The sequence below is a fragment of the Vipera berus genome (assembly GCF_964194415.1).
Source record: "Vipera berus genome assembly, chromosome: 1".
In the NCBI taxonomy this organism is placed as follows: domain Eukaryota; kingdom Metazoa; phylum Chordata; class Lepidosauria; order Squamata; family Viperidae; genus Vipera; species Vipera berus.
The window spans coordinates 937,189-950,092 of NC_138202.1; the positions used below are offsets into that span (position 1 = coordinate 937,189).

Below are 12,904 nucleotides of genomic sequence, written 5' to 3' on the forward strand. Positions count from 1 at the left end.
GAAACAAACAGCCCAAATAATAATTAATGGTAGTTTAACAGAAGCTTGCAAAATTGAAAAGGACACAAGACAGGGATGTCTGTTGTCACCATTGCTGTTTGTTTTAACATTGGAAATATTATTGATTAAGATACGTGACTCAAATAAAATAAAGTGAATTAAAATTAGAGATCAAGATTATAGATTGAGAGCGTTTGCAGATGACTTGGTTATTACATTAGGTCAATTGACTCAGTCGGTTATAGATTTAATGGAAATAATTTTACAATATGGACACGTTTCTGGATTTAAGGTTAATAGGCAAAAAACTAAAATTTTGTCTAAAAATATGACTACAGAACAAAAGGTAGTTTTAGAAAAATTAACAGGATTTGAAATAGCTAAACAGATTAAATATTTGGGGGTATATCTTTCAGATTCAAATGTGAAATTATACAAAAATAATTATGAATTGTTATGGTTAAAAATACAAAAAGAATTAGATACTTGGAAAAAATTACAACTGTCTTTATTGGGAAGAATTGCAGCAGTTAAAATGAATGTTTTACCAAAATTTTTATTTTTGTTTCAAATGATACCTATACTTAAAAAAGATTCAAATTTGGAGGAATGGCAGAAAGGTATTAATAAATTTATTTGGGCAGGGAAAAGACCGAGAGTAAAACTTAAGATAATACAAGATATACGTGAAAGAGGTGGTCTTAAAATGCCTGATTTTAAATTATTTATTTATTTATTTATTTATTTATTTATTTATTTATTTATTTGTTTGTTTGTTTTTATAAACCGCCCTTCTCCCGAGGGACTCGGGGCGGTGTACAGAGTAAGGTAGGTATACAGATTGAAACAATACTGAAAAACAATAGTCAAAACAAACTGGGACCCCAATTAGAGCTATCAGGCCAGTCCGGACTGCTGGAACAGGTAAGTTTTTAAGTCGCGCCGGAAGGTGCGGAGGTCGGGGGCCATCCGGATTTCAGTTGGCAAGCAGTTCCAGAGGGCTGGCGCACCCACTGAGAATGCCCTCCCCCTGGGGGCCACCAGCCGACATTCCTTGAGCGGTGGCACCCTGAGGAGGCCCTCTCTGTGGGAGCGCACAGGACGGTGGGGTGTTGACATTGGCAGAAGGTGCTCCCGTAGGTAGTCCGGACCCATGCCATGTAGGGCTTTGTATGTCATTGTTAGCACCTTGAATTTCACTCGGAAGGCAACCGGAAGCCAGTGCAGCGCACAGAGGAGAGGTGTGATATGGGAGTATCGGGAGGCCCCCAAAAGTGTCCGTGCCGCTGCACTTTGCACCAGTTGAAGCTTCCGAGTGGATCTCAAGGGCAGCCCCATGTAGAGAGCGTTACAGTAGTCTAGGTGAGAGGTCACAAGGGCATGGGTGACTGTACGTAAGGCATCCAGGTCCAGATAAGGTCGTAGTTGGCGCACCAGTCGAACCCGGGAGAAGGCCCCCTTGGTGACAGCTCCTATGTGATCTTCCAGGGATAGCTGCGAGTCTAGGAGGACACCCAGGTTGCGGGCCCTATCAACAGGGGGTAGTAACTCATCCCCGATGTTAAGGGGTGGGATGCTCTGAGTATCCTGGCTTGCCGGTACGTACAGCCATTCAGTCTTGTCCGGGTTCAGTTGAAGCCTGTTCCTCCCCATCCATTCCCGGACCGCTTTCAGGCAGCGGGACATCACGTCGAGGGCATCACTGATGCTGTTTGGAGTTGAGATGAAAAGCTGGGTGTCATCAGCATACTGATGGTACCCTACTCCAAAGCTACGAATGATCTCACCCAGCGGTTTCATGTAGATGTTGAACAGGAGAGGCGAGAGGACCGACCCCTGAGGGACTCCGCAAACGAGAGGCCTCGGGGTCGACCTCTGTCCCCCTGCCAGCACCGACTGCGAGCGACCCTGGAGAAAGGAGGAGAACCAACGCAGAACCGTGCCTCCCACTCCCAGTCCCCTGAGGCGCCGCAGCAAGATACCATGGTCGATGGTATCGAAAGCCGCCGAAAGGTCTAATAAGACTAGGACAGAGGAATGGCCCCTGTCCCGGGCTCTCCAGAGATCATTCATCAGAGCGACCAATGCCGTCTCCGTGCTGTAGCCCGGCCTGAAGCCCGATTGGCACGGGTCTAGATAAACCGCTTCGTCCAGGACCTGAGGGAGTTGGTGCGCCACCACGCTCTCAACAACCTTCGCAAGGAAGCGAAGATTGGAGACTGGACGAAAGTTATTCAATGAGGATGGGTCCAAGGTGGGCTTCTTGAGGAGAGGTCTCACCACCGCCTCCTTCAAGGTGGTGGGGAAGTGACCCTCACTCAGAGAAGCAGAGATGACCACCAGGAACCAGCCTCGTGTCCCCTCTCGAGCCGCATAAGCCAGCCAGGAAGGGCACGGGTCCAGTAAGCATGTGGAGGAGCTCAACCTCCTCATAATCCTGTCCACTTCCTTAGGAGTCACAGGATCAAATTCCTCCCAGATGACGTCGACAAGACTGTCCATGTCCTGTTCTTCCAACTCTGCCCAGTTGGAGTCCAGGCCGGTTCGAATCCGAGCAATTTTATCCAACAGATATTGACCGAATTCCTCGGCTCGGCCCTGCAAGGGTTCCTCCCTCACCTCTTGGTTCAGTAGGGAGCGAGTCACCCTGAACAAGGCAGCCGGGCGATTATCTGCGGACGTGATGAGGGTGGAAAAGTAGTTGGATTTTGCCACCCTTATCGCTGCGAGATAAGACCTGGTGAGGATTCTTAATCGCAATCGGTCGGATTCGGGCTCGCTGGGATCTGCGCCGGGTCAGAGGCCGCAAGGGTACAACTCGGTCCAGAGCCTCCGTGGCTGCCTTTTCCCAGGCTTCCACTAAGGCATCTGCCGAGCTGTGAGCAGGGAGTGCATGTGCGTCCCCAAGCGCTGCCTGGAACCTATCAGGGTCCATTAGGCGCCTAGGGCGGTACCATCTGGTTGGCACCGTGCACCCACGGCGGGGGGTGGCAAAGGGGAAGTCTAGCCGTAGGAGGTGATGATCGGTCCATGACAGGGGCGTAACGGTCGTGGCACCCCCACTGATATCATCACGCCACCGTCCAGACAAGAACACCAAGTCTGGGGTGTGGCCTCCCTCATGAGTCGGTCCAGAAATTATTTGCGACAGGTCCATGGCCGCCATGGAAGCCATGAACTCCCGAGCTAGTTCGGACGATCCTCCCAGGGACGGTAGGTTAAAGTCGCCCAAGACCATGAGTTTTGGGAATTCAACCACCAACCCTGAGAGGACATCGAGTAGCTTGGGCAGGGCTGCCGCTGCACGATTAGGTGGTAGGTACGCCAGCAGCAGGCCCAACTGCGCCCCCGGGCCGTATCTCAGAAGGAGAGACTCACACCCGACTATCTGAGGGACGGTGGTCTCTCGCGGGCTAAGGGATTCCCTGATGATAACTGCCACTCCCCCGCCCCTCCCATGGGCCCGAGGCTGGTGCAGCACCTGGAAACCTGGCGGGCAGAGGTCAACCAGAGGGACACCACCCTCTGGGCCCAGCCAGGTTTCCGTGATGCAAGCCAGGTCCGCGTGCTCGCTCTCCACTAGGTCACGAACGAGGTGAGCCTTGTTAGCTACGGACCTGGCATTTAGGTAGACCAGCCTGAGCACAGGAGGCTGCACACCTTCGCTCCCGGGTCCTCGGGGGAAGTACAGAGGGTCGGAGCGTCTCACCGCTTGTACAGAGCGGAGATGACTCTCCCAGTGACGATACGGCCCTCTGTTTGTGCACCTTCTGCCGTTCCCCACCATCCTGGGAATTGGCTGTTCGTCAGCTCGCCACTGGGCTTTGTCGGCGACTGGTCCTCGTTCTCCACCATCGCGAATGGTCATAGGCCTGGCCTGCGCTATGGTAGCTGGAAGGCCTGCCTTCCCCGAACAACCATAGTCTTTTCCCGCCCCCCTCCCTAACCCGACAAAGAACTTGACTAGGAACTTAAGCAGGGGCCTCTTGTTGGACTTGTGATGGAGGCCCCTGACCCTGCCTGGCCATCTCTCAGAGGCCCAATGGTTGGGCCCGTCATCGAGATTCGATGTATTGTAGGCGGGACGCACCCAGGAGAGGGGGGAACTCCTGAGGGCGAGTAGGTCTATGCTTGAATATTGGAGAAGCATAGGAAGCATTGGGAAGCATTGGGAAGGCGGTCCCCTGGGTGGAGCATTGGAAGGAGGGTCGAGTTGGGTAGGTGGGTATCTGGACCGTCACCCATCCACTGCCACTTGGCTGGGTGAACCCCAGAAGCAGGCCACTCCCCATCCTCTCATGATGGGTTGTGACTCTGCTTCTGGGGGTGGTCCAGGACCCACTCTGGGTGAAGCATACCCCATAGAGCTCTCACCTCTATGGGGCTGCAGGTGTAAGGTCAAGCCACTCTGCCACCGTGGCTTGCACCCAGGCCCATCATGTCCTGTGGGGCGAGGGAGGGCAGGGGGTTGGGAGCTGGTGGAGGCATGATGATAATGCAAGATGTACGTGAAAGAGGTGGTCTTAAAATGCCTAATTTTAAATTATATTATGAGGCTGCGGCTTTATCGTGAATTAGTAATTGGTTTAATTTAACAGAAGGAAGATTATTAAATGTTGAGGGATGTGAATAATTATATGGTTGGCATGCATATTTATTGTATGATAAAAAGGTGGATAATATCTTTAAGACACATATATTAAGGTATGCTCTGTTGCGAGTTTGGAAAAAATACCGATACAAGTTAAACTATAAAATACCAATTTGGGCAATACCTAAACATGCGATAGAAAATATAAGTCTGGGATTTAAACATGATGTGACCACATATAAAGATATTCTCAGAGTGGAAAGGAATGTATGGCAATTAAAGCCATTTAATACTTTAAAAGAAGGGGAAATAGTACAAACTTGGTTTCAGTATGGCCAGATACAAGCTAGATGGAAAGAAGATCAGAAAAATGGCATTTCAACAACAGATGAAAATCTGGTAAAACAAATTAGAGATCAAAGTCAAGCACATATAAGGATATATAATGTATTGATAGAAATAGATTCAGAAACGGAACTTGTTAAAGATTGTATGATAAAATGGGCCCAAAATATTCAAGAGCCAATAACGATGGATTTTTGGGAAAAAATATGGGTCAGAAACGTAAAATTTACCCAGGCACAAAATTTAAGAGAGAATTTTTATAAGATGTTTTATAGATGGCACTTAGATCCTAAAAATTTAGCATGTATGTACTCAAATTATCAGCCTAAATGTTGGAGGTGTGGTTGTGAGGACGCAACGTATTATCATATGTGGTGGACTTGTAAAAAAGTTAAAGCTTTCTGGATTAAAATTTGGTGGAATATGCAGAAGATATTTAAGAAAAAGATAAGGTTTACTCCACAGTTACTTCTACTGGGTATTATTACTGATTGTACTGTTATAGAAACTAAATTGATGTTGAATTTAATAACGGCAGCAAGACTTTTGGTTTCGCAATATTGGAAGAAGGAGGAACTGCCTACTATAGAAGAGCGGACTCTAAAAGTTTCAAACTTGGCAGAAATGGCAAAAATTTCAGCATATTTGAAAGAACAATCACAACAGAGATATATCTCGGAATGGAGAAGATGGATTGATTATATTCAGAATAAATATGGGACTAAAAAACTTCACCTAGCATATGAATGAATTTTAGAATTATAACATGTATTACTATTTACTTATGTTTAAGGGGAGTTAAAGTGCGATAGGATTTAAAGCGTATTTATAGTTGGTTAGCATATTTTAGCTTATGTTTGTTAGAGGCAATACCCTGTATTCAGCTCTGGGAAGTCGGAGGGGAGGGGGGGAGGGAGGGGGTGTGGGGGGGAGGGGGAGGGGGAGGGAAGGAGTATATGTTTAAAATGTACTGTAAAACTTTTCAATAAAAAAAAATAAAGCAATACACTAGTCTTAAAGCAATACACAAGTTTAACATATGAAACGGCTACTTCTTCATCTCTTGTCAAGCAATAACATTAGATGTTAGCAGCGTTGACAACAATATCCTCAAAACTCTGGAGTCCGTGTCATTTTGGCAAGAGGAAAACCTATTTATGAAATGACAAGTGTCTGTCTCATACTATGAATTGGGCCACTGTGATTGGAGAGTGATGCAGCTTTTACTTATGTGCTTGTTGTGTTTGGACATAGATGGAGTGGAAATGTCTATATTTATCTATATAAACCTGATTACCTCTTTTCTTACTTTCCTACTTAAATTTCCCCATGAGGTGACTTCTATTGTTCAGCTCTGGCCTCCGCACTATAACATAGCATTTGGGGAGAAAGATACAACTCAGCAGACCAGCCGCAGAGGCCAAGATGGAGAAGATCTCCACGGCCACCATAGACTTCCCTTTGGTGCTCAGATAGGCGGGGAGAAAGGAGATCCAAACGCTACAGAAGACCAGCATGCTAAAAGTAATGAACTTGGCTTCATTAAAGCTGTCAGGCAGCTTTCTGGCTAGAAAAGCCACTATGAAGCTGATGAGACTCAGGAAACCCATGTAGCCCAGAATAGCATAAAACATGGTGGCAGAACCTTCATTGCATTCCATCACAATTTCTCCTATCACCGAATGAAAGTCCAAACTACTAAATGGGGGGGAGATTACCAGCCAGGAGGCACAAAGAACTGTTTGTACAAGGGGACAAGCCAAGACTATGATCAGTTGCTTCCCCAAGAGTTTTCTTGCCCTGTTTCCTGGCTTAGTAGCCACGAAGGCCACAACCACAGTCAGAGTTTTTGCTAACACAGATGAAATGGCAATGGAGAAGGTGATGCCAAACATGGTTTGTCGGAGGAGACAGGTGAGGTTCCTTGGCTGCCCGATGAAGAGGAAGGAGCAGAGGAAGCAGAGCAGGAGGGAACTTAGGAGGATGTAGGTGAGATTGCGGTTGTTGGCCTTGACGATCGGTGTGTTGCAGTGTTTGATGAAGGTTGCCAACACAAGGATTGTGATCAAAGAGAAGAAAAGAGCTAGACAAACTAAGATGAAGCCGAGTGTATCCTCATAGGAGAGAAAGTTCATGGTCTTGGGAATGCACAGAATGTGGTTCTCGCTTGGGTGTTGGTCTTCTGGGCAGGGGACGCACTGAGCCGCATCTGGAAGAACAGGCACCAGCTGATATTAGTCAGATAAGCAAGGATTCTCTTTGAGGGGGATTGTTCTCCCAGTGAAGGAAGTGAAATACTTCATGCTCCCCATCTTTTTACTTCTGCTACACACAACACAGAAGGATCCAGTCTCAGTCTCAGAAGATGTCATAGCAGCTATTAACTCGAGAGTAATTATTTACTGAATTTATTGATTTGTTTTATTTTATTCTTAAATTTTGAAATTCCCATCTCTCACACCAAGGGACTCAGGGCAATAAAATATTAAAACTTATAAATGGTATATAAAAGTTAAAACTGCTGCTAATAACTTAAAAAGAATGCATTCAATAGACCACTCTTTAAAGTTCTGAATGACTTTCATGTTGATTAACTCAACTGATTTGCTACCTCCTATTTTCTCTAATTCCTCCCACGCAGCTATTCCAGATCTCCTCATTCCTGCTTGAGGGTCTCCTTCAGCAACTTGCCTGTTTGATTAGAAATGGTCCCTTCTGGGCAAGAAACGCATCCGTAGCAACAGGAGCGCTTCCCCTCTGCAATTTTCCTGGCTTGTCCTGGAAGGCAGTGCTTCACACAACGGGAGAAAGGCTTTGTCTGAAAGGAGAGAGGTTGGGAGAGGTTGAGGGGAAGACATTGAAAACATTCAACTTGGCTTTGGGGTCTACGTAAAAGGAGCCCCTCTTCTTCCTTCCACTGAATAGAATTTTCACCACAGCAACCTGGTCCTTCCTCTCAGCTTTCCTGAACCCTGGAAGAAGCATCTGGTCCCCACCTGGTTTGCCCACACAATGGCATTGGGGTTGATGCTGAAACCTTCAGCTGAAGGAGCCTCCGGATCCACCCGCCCGACTTTCTGCCGAAGGATCGTCATATTTGCAAAGACGGCCCAGTTGAGGATATCAAATCCTGCATATTTCATCCCAGTTTCTGAAAAGGAGACTTCATCCCCAGCGGTGTTATTGAAAAGCACGTTTTTCAAGAAGGAGTGCATCTGGAATTGCAAAACAAGCAAGGAAACGGAAAAAAGTCCATGAAAATGAAGATTCTTTATATAAGGAGATTTTAAATTGTGATATGCAGAATAAATGTTTTACCATTAAAGGAGAATATTTGTAGCTCTGGGCTGAAATGTGGGGTCCTTGATGCTCTGAGCTTGCTTGTTTTCTTGCAGACATTTCATGACCCAAGCTAGGTAACATCATGAATACCAATCATCATCACCATCTAACATCATCTAGCACTGATGATGTTACTAGAGTGGGTCATGAAATGTCTGCAAGAAAAAAAACAAACTCAGAGAGCCCCAAGGACCCTAATAAATGTTTTTCTGTATCCAGAGATGAAACGGAGATGGAATTAGATATTTTTGAAGTTGCACAACCCCGAATTTCCCCAGTAGGTTTTTACATGCAATCTCTTTGTTTCTTTTATGTAGTTATTACATTTTTATCCACCATTTATTACTTTATACAGTAAGTAACTCGGTGAAGATAAGATAAGATAAGATAAGATAAGATAAGATAAGATAAGATAAGATAAGATAAGATAAGATAAGATAAGATAAGATAAGATAAGATAAGATAAGATAATCTTTATTGTCATTTTTTTACTGTGGGCACAATGGCACACATCAAAACTGAAATTTAGTTGCCCGCTCTCAAAGTGGAACACATACATGACACAGACCTAAAACATACTACATAGAACATACGTATAGACCCACACCGCTACACATACCTAACAATAAAATATTAAATACTGTCTGTTAAATATTCAGTTCTTGAGGCATTAAGTGAGATGAAGTGTTGAAACAGCAACAAGTTTATTCTAACTCAGAACAGAAGCAAGCTAATAGCTGCTATGCAGCTATTTATACGGTTGGTCTGTAGGCGGTGACCAATAGGTTTAAAGTAGCAGTTTCCCGCCCCAAACCTAATTAACAGCCTGGTGACAGCAAATCTAGGTAGACCAGGGCTCTGAGGTTGAGTGGAGTTGCAGTGACTTGAGTCCCTTTGGCTGGCCAGTCCCGGTCGGCCCAAACCAAAGTGCAATTGTGCAGCGAAGTCTGCAGGACTGTCTCTCAGTTCAGTTTGCCTGTCCTGGTCAGCTGAGACAGACTCTTTGGTTGGAGAAGACTCTTCTATGGCCATTCCCCCGTCACCACAAACATGAGTTCTTTCAAAGCATGCAAGCTGCTCTGTTTGACCGCTGTCATGTGGGCCCATTCTTTGGCCCTCTTGGGAGTCCTGAGCCAGCGACTGATCTGCTATCTGTTGACGCAGCTGATAAATGTGCCGGTGAATGACTCACCCATCTTCCAGGACCATCTTGTAGGAGAGTGGTCCTGACAGCTTAACAAACTTTGCTGCCACCCACAAAGCCCCTTGCCCGTAATTCTGGGTCCAAACCTGGTCACCCACTTGTAAGCTTCTTGGTGTCTTTGGCCGTGCTGTATCTGAGGCGACTCTGTCGGGGTGCAGTCTGTCCAGTTTGGTGATTAAACGCCTGCCCTAACGAAGCTCAGATGGGCTCTTTCCCGTGGTGGTGCAGGGTGTTGTATGCTGGCAAAGTAGAAAATCAGCCAGCCTATGGTGCCAATCCCCTGTGACAATTTGTTTCAGGGATTCCTTGGTTGTGTGGACCATCCATTATGCTTGATCATTTGACAATGGGTGAAAAGGAGACGACGTGGCGTGCCTTATGAGGTTTGCCCTGAAAAAGGCCTGGAATTCTGAAGGGGTGAACTGAGCCCCATTTTCGGAGACTAAGATGTCTGGAAGCCCATGCGTTGCAAATATTCTGCGCAACACCTGGATGGTCCTAGCAGTAGTCATAGTGGAAATTGGTACAACTTCTAACCATTTAGAGTGGGGGAAAGTATTAGTTTGGGCAAAGAGAAGACGAGATCACAGGCAAAGGTTCATGAAACTTAAAAGAGTGTAAAGCTGTTTCCTTGACCAGAAGGGAAGATCTGAAGAGTTACCTGCCAGGGCTCCACAGAGAGGTGAAGGTGTGGCTTCTTTCTGCCCTTCTTCAATGCCCATTGTGATTCCCATGTATACGCAGCATGTAATGCATGTGCCACAGAATAGGCAGCATTGTAGATGCTGTAGCTGAAACCAGTCATCTTTCCATCGAAGACGGAGGCCGGGAGGGTGTCCAGGTTCTCCTGCCCTGTGCAAACCCTTCGGCCATCAGGTGAGGCCAGACCAACCATCAAAAGCTCACAGTCAAATACAACTTCCCACCACTCAGGAAGAAAGACGTCTCCGTGGGGTTCATGTGGATTCAGAGCCCAGAGATAATCTTTGAATCCTGGCACTGGGTTTGTGTGGACTGTGAAAGACAAAGCGCCATGAAGGGATTTTAATTTCACCCAGTTGTAGTGATAGCCAATAGCTGAAAATTCCCACTGGGTGGTCAGGATCCAGACCTTCCCCAGAGTAGCATGGTTCTCTTCTTCATAAGTGTAGAGAGCTACTATAAGGTTTTCCAGAACAATTGAATCCCCAGAGACAATCACAACCTGAGCATCACTGTTCAAAATTGTCCAAAGCACATCTATTTGAGTGCTATGCAATTCATTAAATATTAAGATTAGGGGCAAGACCTGTTTTATAAATTGTATGCAAATGTCATTCTGGGCAAGGGTGGCATCAAAAATCCGGATGAAATGGTCACTGCTCTCTGACTTCTGAACAATGATCCCAATCCAGTTCCACTGGAAATAGAGAAGGAGCCGGACAATGGCTGCATTCTGTAGGTGAAACTGAGGATCGATCTGGTAGAAGGTGGGGAATCGCCTCTTATCCCTCAAAACAGGGTCAGAGAAGCAGTAACCTAACTGAAGGGAAGGTGGAGATGAAGGAAAAGGAAGAGGTCATGCAAGGAAAAGGGTACCTGTATTTCTTGTTACTAACCTCAGACCATCTAGATCAGGGGTCTTCAAACTTGGCCCTTTTATGACTTGTGGACTTCAACTCCCAGAATTCCTCAGCCATGGATGCTGGCTGAGGAACTCTGGGAGCTGAAGTCCACAAATCATACAAGGGCCAGGTTTGAGGACCCCTGATCTAGATTAATAGGGTATCCTATTCTAGACCCTCATCCCCACAAGATTGCACCTTCATGAGATGTTTTCTACCAGTCACAGAATTGGCTCTGGGAATTGTTGGCAGTAACCACAGAAGGCAGAACTCACAGCATTGACTTTCTCCATGTTACATGTCCACATACCTGAGAAATCTTGAAATTGCCAAATACGGTTGCCATAGGGTATGAGATTCTGGAGTTGAGACCCCCAAGGACAGAAATAAGGTTGTCCTGTGTGTCGCACTTATAGTTAGGGAACAATTTTCCCCGGCTGGAGAGCAGAGACAGGCTGACATCTTGAGTCATGCTTGCATACTGGTTCTCTTCGTAGATGCGGAAGCCCAGGGTGATGTTGGGGAGAAGCTGAGGGTCTTCATTGATCTCCTGGATGGCAAATGCCAAGGCCAGGACATGTTGATAGTTCTTGGGAACAGGTCTTTGTTGCAAGTGTTAAAGGACAAGTATTAGACAGAGGCAGGAGGGAGACGTTTATTCTATCATTTCATCACCAACATTCTAAAAGTTGATCATTAAACAGATCGATACAAATTAGCTATTAGTTTTACTGCTGTCAGCAAACAGGGTTGCTGTCAATCAGTTGGTTCTTTTATTATTGTCAGCACTGTGTGACAAAGCCTCTTCCTTAACTCTGCAGGACATTTCTGTGAATTGATTGGAAGTTATAATTTATAGCAAGAGCTCACTTCAAGTCAGTATTAACCTTTCCAAAATGTACTTTTTAGTACAACTAAGGAAAGGTGGTTTTTTATCTTGATAAATCTCTATACTTTATTATATCCAGTCATGGGAATCTTTACAGGCTGACAACATCTACCCTACAGTCTCAAACATTTTTTCACCAATCTGGCACCCTATCATGTCGTCATAATCCTTTTGAATTAGGTGGCTTTATCAATCAATAAATTAGATTAAACTGAATAAAACTGAATGTCTGACCAGACTGACTTTTACTGGCTAGAAATGATTATGCTGATATATCTGGATGGCCCATAGTTAGAAAAAGCGCTTTTAGTGTCTCTGAATGTGGAACTCTTTCTGTTGGGGATTCCCAAAGGAGCTCGCTCCCCTGAGTTGCCCAGGATTCATCCAGACTTGGTCAGACAAAAAACAGATCTTCTCTACATGGAATGTAATGCAAGCATGAAGGATGGTATTACAAATCCTCAGAATAATGAGATGGGAAGATGAATTTAGTCCAGCTATAAGACAGAGGGGTCTAGTATTATTTCTCCCCAAATTCAGTGCAAAATGGTTTCTCTGCAATGTGCACCTTGCCTTGAGGAACACGGAGAAAAGATTGACTCCCTTGTGTTACAAGCTTTTCTTCACCACTGGAGAGTCAGAGGTCTTGAGAAAGGGATTAGAGGGAGGTTGATTCATCAAAGAGAATCAATGTGTCCTCACTACAAAGGGTCTTCATCGACAGAGGCTGAGTGGGATTTAAACCTGCCCCATCTTCAAGCCTGCCCTTTCCACGTTGCCCTGAGAAAAAAGACAATCAAGGGAACACTTACAGAGAATAGGAATCCCAATCAGCAGGAGGTTCATGTTCGAGTGGTAGAACTATAATAATGGAGAGAGGCAGGTTTCCACCGATAATAAGATCTCCAGGTCTGTAATAGTCTTTCTGT

General features: G+C 45.6%; 1 protein-coding gene across 1 annotated transcript in view; it reads right to left on the reverse strand.

Moving 5' to 3' along the window:
- Positions 1-12,904, reverse strand: part of LOC308659825 (vomeronasal type-2 receptor 26-like) — a gene marked incomplete at both ends in the record, with an annotated part of 55,163 nt that overhangs the window by 26,061 nt on the left and 16,198 nt on the right. Inside the window, 4 exons of the mRNA XM_081313849.1 lie at positions 7,628-7,754; positions 7,933-8,151; positions 10,144-11,004; positions 11,397-11,688. Coding sequence (XP_081169975.1) covers positions 7,628-7,754; positions 7,933-8,151; positions 10,144-11,004; positions 11,397-11,688 — 1,499 coding nt within the window. The remainder of the gene's footprint in view (positions 1-7,627; positions 7,755-7,932; positions 8,152-10,143; positions 11,005-11,396; positions 11,689-12,904) is intronic.